This window comes from Triticum dicoccoides, chromosome 3B, assembly GCF_002162155.2.
Source record: "Triticum dicoccoides isolate Atlit2015 ecotype Zavitan chromosome 3B, WEW_v2.0, whole genome shotgun sequence".
NCBI classification, from domain to species: Eukaryota; Viridiplantae; Streptophyta; class Magnoliopsida; order Poales; family Poaceae; genus Triticum; species Triticum dicoccoides.
Genome location: NC_041385.1, coordinates 843,956,137 through 843,966,112, shown reverse-complemented (window position 1 = coordinate 843,966,112; position 9,976 = coordinate 843,956,137). Strand labels below are relative to the sequence as shown.

Genomic DNA, 9,976 nt, shown 5'->3' with positions numbered 1-9,976 from the left:
GGTTGAAACGTCTGTTCAGGAACAAAGAGCATGCCAAGTTGTTGCGATGGCACAAAGAGGACCGTAAGTCGGACGGGGAGTTGAGACACACCGCAGATGGAACGCAATGGAGAAAGATCGACAGATGGTTCAAAGATTTTGCAGCTGACGCAAGGAACATAAGATTTGCTCTAAGTACGGATGGCATGAATCCTTTTGGCGAGCAGAGCTCCAGCCATAGCACCTGGCCCGTGACTCTATGCATCTACAACCTTCCTCCTTGGTTGTGCATGAAGCGGAAGTTCATTATGATGCCAGTGCTCATCCAAGGTCCGAAGCAACCCGGCAACGACATCGATGTGTACCTAAGACCATTAGTTGATGAACTTTTACAGCTGTGGGGTGGTGTCCGTGTGTGGGATGAGCACAAACAAGAGGAATTTGACCTACGAGCGTTGCTTTTTGTAACCATCAACGATTGGCCTGCTCTTAGTAACCTTTCGGGACTGTCAAATAAGGGATAGAATGCATGCACGCACTACTTACATGAGACTGAAAGTGTACATTTGCCAAATTGTAAGAAGAACGTGTACCTTGGGCATCGTCGATTTCTTCCGAAAATTCATCCAGTAAGAAAGAAAGGCAAGCATTACAACGGCAAGGCAGATCACCGGCCGAAGCCTGCGGAACGCACTGGTGCTGAGGTATTTGATATGGTCAAGGATTTGAAAGTCATCCTTGGAAAGGGTCCTGGCGGACAATCAGTTCCGAAGGGAGCTGACGGGCACGCAGCCATGTGGAAGAAGAAATCTATATTCTGGGAGCTAGAATATTGGAAAGTCCTAGATGTCCGCTCTGCAATCGACGTGATGCACGTTACGAAGAATATTTGCGTGAACCTCCTAAGCTTCTTGGGCGTGTATGGGAAGACAAATGATACAAAGGAAGCACGGCAGGACCAGCAACGTTTGAAAGACCCTGATGACCGGCATCCGGAATGGTTTCAAGGTCGTGCCAGCTACGCTCTGACCAAAGAAGAGAAGGTCATCTTTTTTGAATGCCTGAGCAGTATGAAGGTCCCGTCTGGATTCTCGTCCAATATAAAGGGAATAATAAACATGGCGGAGAAAAATTCCAAAACCTGAAGTCTCACGACTGCCACGTGATTATGACGCAATTGCTTCCGATTGCTTTGAGGGGGCTCCTGCCGGAAAATGTTCGAGTAGCCATTGTGAAGCTATGTGCATTCCTCAATGCAATCTCTCAGAAGGTAATCAATCCAGAAGTTCTACCACGGTTACAGAACGATGTGATCCAATGCCTTGTCAGTTTCGAGTTGGTGTTCCCACCATCCTTCTTAAATATTATGACGCACCTCCTGGTTCACCTAGTCGAAGAGATTTTCGTTCTCGGTCCTGTATTTCTACACAATATGTTCCCCTTCGAGAGGTTCATGGGAGTATTAAAGAAATATGTTCGTAACCGTGCTAGGCCAGAAGGAAGCATCGCCAAGGGCTATGGAAATGAGGAGGTAATTGAGTTTTGTGTTGACTTTGTTCCTGACCTTAAGCCGATTGGTCTTCCTCGATCGCGGCACGAGGGGAGACTAAGTGGAAAAGGCACGATCGGAAGGAAATCAACGATATATATGGACGGCCATTCTCTGACTGAAGCACACCACACTGTACTGACCAATTCCAGCTTGGTGGCTCCGTACTTTGAGAAACACAAGAATATTTTACGCTCGGACAACCCGGGGAAGCCTGAATCCTGGATTAGGAAGGCCCACATGGAGACTTTTGGCAGTTGGTTGAGAAAACATTTAATGAATGACAATGATGTTGTAGATCAGCTGTACATGTTGGCCAAGACACCATCTTCGACTATAACGACTTTCCAAGGGTACGAGATAAATGGGAATACATTTTACACGATCGTCCAAGATAAAAAGAGCACCAACCAAAACAGTGGTGTCCGCTTTGATGCAGCAACCGAGAATGGGCAAAAGGTCACATATTATGGTTACATAGAGGAGATATGGGAACTTGACTATGGACCCTCCTTTAAGGTCCCTTTGTTCCGGTGCAAATGGTTCAAGCTAACAGGAGGTGGGGTAAAGGTGGACGAGCAATACGGAATGACAATGGTGGATTTCAACAATCTTGGTTACCTTGACGAACCATTCGTCCTTGCCAAAGATGTCGCTCAGGTTTTTTATTTGAAGGACATGAGTAGCAAACCGAGGAAACGGAAAGATAAGAAAACGATCAGTACATCATGCGATGATCCAAAGCGCCACATTGTTCTTTCAGGGAAAAGAAACATCGTGGGAGTGGAGGACAAGACAGACATGTCAGAAGATTATAATATGTTTGGTGAAATTCCGCCCTTCAAAGTGAACATTGACCCAAGCATTAAGTTAAATGATGAGGATGCTCCATGGATACGGCACAATCGTAAGCAAGCAGGGACACAAGGGAAGAATTGATATGTAATAATTTATTGTACCAAACTTTGTATTTGGTCGATGAACTGAATGATGTATCAAACCTTTTGTCAAACCTTCAAGGGGTTTTAAAATGAATTAGTTTTATTTTTCTGATTTTTTTGATATATAATTGTATTTTTAAGATTTTAAAATGAATTAGTTTTATGTTTTTGATTTTAAAAGGAAAAAGGAAGAAGAAGAAAGAAGGAAAAAGGAAGAAAAAAACAGAAGAAAAAAACAGAAGAAAAAAGGAAAAACAGAAGAAAAAAACAAACAGAAGAAAAACATAAGAAAAAAACAGAAGAAAAAAACAGAAGAAAAAAGGAAAAAGGAAAAAAGGAAATATGCCACCTACTGGGCCACCACGGCCTGAATACGACTAGAAACCCATTAAAGGGCCAGGATTCAGGCCCGCAGAAGGCCGAGTAGGCCCACAGGCACATAGTGACAGAATAGGCCCGTAAGCCTGCATTTGAGAGGAGCTCGAAGTGGTGAGCGCAGCCGCGCTTATAAACCACTGTCGAAGCCTCTCGGCTAGCGAGGTGGGACTAAACATCCCACCGCACCGCGCCAGTTCTAGCACAGACCTTTAGTCCCGGTTGGGGAGGCGGACCGCGACTAAAGGGTACCCTTTAGTCACGGTTGTTGTCCCCAACTGCGACTAAAGGGTCTTTCTGCGCGGGAACGGAAGCGGCGCCAAAATCCTTTAGTCCCGGTTGGGGAGGCGGACCGCAACTAAAGGGTACCTTTAGTCGCGGTCCGCCTCTCCAACCGCGACTAAAGGTGCGTCTATAAATACTGCACTTAGCAGTTTTGCCACTTCCCATTCTCCTCTCTCTCGACGCCGAAGCGCTGCCCCGACGCCGACGCCGAAGCCCTGCCCCGACGCCGACGCCGACGCCGAAGCCCTGCGCGTCGCCGCCCCCGTCCCCAGTGAGCGCCGCCTCCGCCCGTGCCCTGCCCTTGCCCGCCGCCCGTGCCTTGCGCCCTTGCCCGCCGCCCGCCGCCCGCCGCCCGCCGCCCGCTGGCCCTGCCTGCCGTCCTCCGCGCGCCGGCAGAAGAAGAAGAAGGAAGAAGAAAAAGGAAGAAGAAGAAGAAAGAAAAAGGAAAAAGGAAGAAGAAGAAAGAAGGAAGAAGAAAACAAAAGAAAAACAGAAGAAAAACAAGAAAAAGGAAGAAAAAAGGAAAAAGGAAGAAAAAAAGAAAAAGGAAGAAAACAACAGAAGAAAAAAAGAAAGAAGAAAAAAAAGGAAGAAGAAAAAAAGAAAGAAGAAAGAAAGAAGAAAGAATATGTTTTGGAATTCATTAATATTTTTTTGTTTTGATGAATTTTTTTGTGTCTAATAAAATCAATTTTTTGAAATACACGAATAATTTTTAAATTCACGAATATGTCATGAATCAGTGAAAAAAATTAAATACGTGAACTATTCTGAAATCCCTAAACATTTTTTGAATACACAATATGTTTTTATTCCTGTTTTTTCCACAAAATCATCAACATTTTTTGAAAACCTTTTTTTTTGCAAAATCACAATGTTTTTGTATCCATGAACATTTTATGATTCATTTTTTTGAATTCACATACATTTTATGATTTCTCAAATATCTTTTTTCATTGCTATATTTTGATATACTGAATTGTTTTAAAGATGAAAAGGATAAAAACAGGAAAAGAAAAAATGAAATGAAATGAAAAAGAAAAGAAAAAAGAGTGTGGCCAGCACCCCCCGCCCTGCACATGGGCCATCCCGACCCCACATATATTCGTCTCCATCCGCATCCCTGGCCAAACCCTAGCCACTCTACTCCAAGCTCTGTTCGGACAATTTGTTTATACGGAGAGTGGCGGCGAGGGGGGCGGCAATGCGCGCGGTGTTTTTTTAGGGATCGAGAGGGGACGGCGAGGGTTATAAATGTGTTGTCCTCGCCTCCCCTCTCCGTGACGCCGTCGTCTGCCGCCCCGTCTCGCGCTCTACCGCGACACCCTCTCCCACCCCTTCCTCGCCCCCTCCTTTCGCCACCGCCCTTTCGCCACCGCCACTGCCACCGCCCCCCTTCTTCACTTAATTAATTTGTTTTTACTACATGTTTTCAGGACTGACATAATGGCGGACGATAGAGCTGACCCGATTATGGACAACTATGATCCGGACGGTGAAGCACATATGTTCGGCATCATAAACGGCGATATTCTATATGTGCCGACCGGAGAAGAAGAAGATGATATCTCTTCTTATCTGAACCTTGACGATGAAGATGAAGGGCGCCGTCAGCAAGATGATGCCGAACAAACGTCGATAAACGACGATCTTCAAATGGAAGTAGCAACCACCTCCAGCGCCGAGGTATATATATACATTGAGCCTCTGGTGATACAAACTAACTGATTTGAATAAATATGTGTGTACTAACGCGCGCGACTCTTTCTTATTTTAGCCCTCGGCCGGATCGTCGAAACAATCGAGTACGTCGTCAAAGCGTGGCGCAACCAAGACGATGAAACAAGGAGAAACATGCACCATCGAGGTTGTCGACAGTGCAACCGGCAGGCCGCTGGAGCCCCGCAAGAACGCCACCAAGTTTGTCAGCCAATGCGGAGCCATTGTTAGAGACAACGTCTCGATCACCGTCCAGGAGTGGAATGAGCCAAAGAAGGCACGAATTGATGGTTTCACTTTTGTCGATAAGAGAACAAAAAAAGATTGCTTCAAGAAGCTTATGGAACATTTCGTTCTACCTCCGGCATACAACAAATTCGATGAGGAGGGTAACAAGATTGAGGAAAACAAGGAGAGGAGGAGGCTAGTCAAACAGTTCGCTCTTCATAAGATGGCCGACGCATTCCGGAAATTCAAGCAAAATCTAGCCCATGACTTTGTCAAGCAGAACAAGACTCCGGATTTCAAAGGACAATATGAGAAACTGAAAGATGATTGGCCAGAATTTGTGAAGCAAAAGAAATCGGAGCAGTTCATTCAAATATCGAAAAAAAATAAGGAAAATGCGGCTAAGAAGGAGTACAATCATGTTATGGGGCCAGGAGGGTATCGCCTTTGGGAGCCTAGGTGGGAGAAGATGGAGAACGAGCTGAGGGCGCGAGGAATCCGTCCAGGTACGGAGGGATGGGACCCAAGGGCCAAAAGCTGGTGGTACGGGCATGGGGGAACGCTGAACCCGGAGACAGGGGAGTGTGTTTACCGGGGCAAATTAATTAAACCCACCCAAGCCCTTATTAACGCAATGAGGGATGCTCAACAGGGGAAGATCAAGTTCAACAGAGAGAACGACGCGCTGACGAAAGCCCTCGGGAATCCTGAACACGGAGGACGTGTACGAGGCATGGGGCACATTCCGTGGAAAATAGGGTTCCCCCAGAACGATGACCCGTACGGTTACAGAAGCCGTAAGAGAAAGATGGATCGGGAAGCAGATGTTGTGGCGCGGTTGGCATCGGAAATGGATGTGATGAAGAAAACCATGAGTGTACTAGTAGCCGAAAGAGATGCAGCTCGGGTGCAGCATGAAGATCATCCAGCGGATCTCGGAAGCCAGCAGCGGAGAAGCAGCGTGGCTTCCACGGAGGCCCCACCGGCTGGTGCAGATGCACCGACGATCAAAATTACTGCACCGGAGCCTCTGGTGGTCCAAATTACTGCACCGGAGCCTCTGGTGGTCGAAATTACTTCACCGGAGCATCCTCGCTACCCCGTGGACGATATAAAGGAGATGAAAGAATGTCATCTGTATTATCCTATCGGGAACATGTCCATGAAGGTAGCCATCGGCAGTGCTTTACCATGTTTACCTGGAGCACTCCACCACAACAACCCCATTCAAGATGGCTATGCTCGTGTCACGGTGGAGGACATAGTCCAAGGGTTTGAGGACCTGGAGATTGACATTGCCACACCTGAAGGGGAGAAAAGACTTGGAGATGTCAAGCGCCATTTCATTCTATGGCAAAAGAAGTTTATCAAGTTTCCAGGCGAGGCGCCAAGGACAACAAGTCCACCCCCCTACGGTGGTGGTGGTGGCGGTGGCGGTGGTGGTGGTGGTGGTGGTGGTGGTGGTGGCGGTTCACCTACACCTCCGTCACGTCAGCCGACGCCGCCCCCCAGTCCACAACGTCCGGCGGGTGATCAGCCGCCGCCCCCCAGTCCTCGTCCGGCGGGTGATCAGACGCCGCCCCCCAATCCACCTCCGGCAAAGAAGCAGAAGCAGTCCTGGATTATTAACCCGGACCCTTATGTACCTAAGACCACAAAGGTACCGGAGCCATCACTGAAGCCTCTCCCCACAAGGCCTTGGGAACGTAGTGCCGAGGAAGTCGACGCGGCCGCGGCTGCTGATTTGGAGAAATGGAAGGCGGACTGCAAGAAGAAAAGAGAGCCCGAGCCCAAGCCAGTATTTTCTGATGAGCAAAAGAAGTGGGCTAAGTCATTTTTGAGCACACCGTCCCAAGCCGCGAAGAATCTGCCTAACGACTATGCACGTGAACTTCGCAGGCAGGCACTCTTGTTCAAGGAGAACAAAGAACGGGAGAAGGCCGAAAGTAAAAAAAGCGGGAAACAAGTTGCCCAGCTCGGGGAACAAAGTAAACAATCGATTGCCCCGCTTATAGTGGAAGCCTTCTGTCCGGATGCCCCCGAGATCATACAAGCTGCGGCAGCACAGGGATTGACTGTAACGAGTGCCAGAGAACAAGCGGCCAACTTAGGTATTACTCTTCGTGAACTGTTAGGCCTTGATGAGGCGCCAGTGAAGGAGGTAGTAATTACATATGTCAAGAATGGGCCTCTCGTCGAGCCTGCGCAGGAAAAGGATCTACCTCCACAAATGAAAGGTCTGCTGAAATGGTACAAGGGTTACATAAAAAATAAAAACGCCAAAGAATATATTTATGCGGAAGTTAGACATGAGCATCACTTCAAACATTACTATGTACAAATTGAACTGAGTGAATTATTCCAGCTTTTCAATCTGCGCGAGCTCGATAAATCTATCATCAGTTGCTACGTTCTGTAAGTGATTTATTAATTTCTACCCCATCTCGTTCATATTGCCTGCACTATATATATGTCCTAACTATATGGTTGTGTCCGCTATTATACATGCAGAATGAAGATTAAGGAATGCAGAGTAAGGAACATCCATGATGTTGGGTTCATTGACCCACACATCGTTAATGGACATGTGTTGGAGCGTTACCCCGCCGACGTGGAGGCAGACCTGTGGCAGTTTCTTACAAAGCAGGAACTCAAAAGTGATATTCTATTTCCTTACCATTTTGAGTGAGTGTTTCTGTCTTGAGCACATTCTCTTTTGTTTACTCCATGCATGGTATGTGGCCGGCTAATCGATGAGTTATGCATGACGTACTGTGCATGTATCGTGTCCGCAGGTTCCACTGGATTCTGCTAGTAATTAAAGTTAACACCTCAGAATGTCTCGTCCACGACTCTGTGAATATGGATCCAAAGCTTTGGGGCGGCATGAGAAGAATGCTGCAGAAGTAATTATTTTCATTCATTTGCGCTCTATATCGATCGGCCTATTTCGTTCATTTCCTAATATAAAGTAACTAATTAATAACTCTCTTGTTCATTTAATTTTCTTTGCCTCGTAGGGTTTGGAGACGGTTCGTAGATACAAAGGTCGGTGAATTCAAAAAAGAGCTAGAATTCAAAATGTTAAAGGCTAAGCATGCTGGGGATATTCAGCCACCGGAGACCAATCTATGTGGATACTATGTCTGTGAGATGATCCGGAGATACACCTCTGAGCGGGTTCCGAGTGATACCAATGCTCAGAGGAATAACCTCCGGTGGATGCTTAGTCCAGAAGCTCGCTTCCGACCACTTCAAGAGGAACTAGCTGGATGGTTCAGCAGGGAAGTCCTCCATCCTAAAGGAGAACACTATTACGAGGACGTAGAACTTTATATGCATTAAATCATGTATGGAAACTTGTTCAAAATTGTATATGGTCATCCGATGATATTGAATATATATTGTATATTCCTCTTGAATTCTTTTTGGTTCTAATTTCAAATTTATTTGAAATTGTACATTCATATGCATGTATGTAGTACCGTAGAATATATGAAACTCCTTCAAAATTAAAATAAAGCACAAAAGAAATAAAACAATACAAATTAAACAGAAAACAGGTTTAGGGGGGGGCTGAAACCCTAAACCTGCGGCGGCCTTTAGTCGCGGTTGGCCAGAAGAACCGCGACTAAAGGTCCTCCGCCCCGACGGCCACCTGGCGCCCACGTGGACGGGCCTTTAGTCGCGGTTCTTAAGCAACCGCGACTAAAGGGGGGGGCCTTTAGTCGCGCCCGTTCGGTCGCGGTTGCGCAACCGCGACTAATGGCAGTTGCGAACCGCGACCAAAGGCCCTTTTTCCACCATGCATCATTTTGTTTTCTAGAACCACGCTTGGATGGCACTTTTTATTCAAGGAGCTATTTTCGGGACATATACAATATCATACTTTTCTTCTTCTTTCAGAAAAAGAAAATGGTCAAGAAGGTGATTCAACGATGTATGTTCCAAGGCATTCCCCTCTTTTCGATAAAGAGTGATTTTTATTGACTTATAATGTAGCATTAAGGGAATACATACATGACAATGCTCAATCTAATTTCTTTCGAGATATGTTAGTACTAACTTTTTCATAGTGATACCATCTATTAATTAATCATCATCAATCTCCTTGCTAATCTAACTAGTACAAGTACATGATATTGCTCAATCCAATTTCATTCGTGATATATTCCTAAGAAAACATTACAGTCTTTTATGTGAAGAATCTCATTAATACATACCCATTCTCAACTATCTCACTTGATCCGCCCATTATAGATCTAGGAATATAACATTCACCATGTACAATGGACATATGCTCGAGTGTTTCCATCATGTATATTAAACTTGCTATAATATTATTTTGTAAGTTGATGCATATGTTGTTTGTTTTACACACGTGTTTTGAGGGTGTTTAATCCGTACCTTGAAGCAGCGACAGTGTCATGGCTAGCAAATTGCAAAATACAACAAGTCTAACGGTCCGAGTATTACAAGAAATCACGGATAATTTCTCTGAGAAGAGAAAAATTGGTCAAGGTGCATATGGAAAGGTCTATCTGGTAAGATTCTGAATACACAATATGCTTGGTTACTATATACATATATTTGCAACATAGTTTGGAGTACTTTGTCAAAATAGGAATGCAAACACCAATCTAACTGCTCGATTTTACATGAATTCCATAACCGCGCTGAATCTAGACCCCCCCTTGCTTCGATAAACTGGCCCAATCGATATGGCAGTTTAGATCTCCAAGTACTGGAAAAAACCAAAATAGCGTCTAGGACTTTGGACTACTCAGCAAGAGTGGTGCATGTTCACACCTAGACCAAATCGGCTTCCTCAACTTAGATGCATTGTGAACCAACTTTTTTATGATCTTATGAACTACAAGCATTCTCTTTGTTGTGATGT

The 9,976-nt window shown here is 45.5% G+C and overlaps 1 protein-coding gene across 1 annotated transcript in view; it reads left to right on the top strand.

Moving 5' to 3' along the window:
- The first annotated feature begins 9,493 nt into the window (after window positions 1-9,493).
- LOC119282618 (putative receptor-like protein kinase At4g00960) overlaps window positions 9,494-9,976 on the top strand; it is a 4,081-nt gene continuing 3,598 nt past the window's right edge. Inside the window, exon 1 of the mRNA XM_037562786.1 lies at window positions 9,494-9,620. Coding sequence (XP_037418683.1) covers window positions 9,504-9,620 — 117 coding nt within the window. The 5' untranslated portion in view covers window positions 9,494-9,503. The remainder of the gene's footprint in view (window positions 9,621-9,976) is intronic.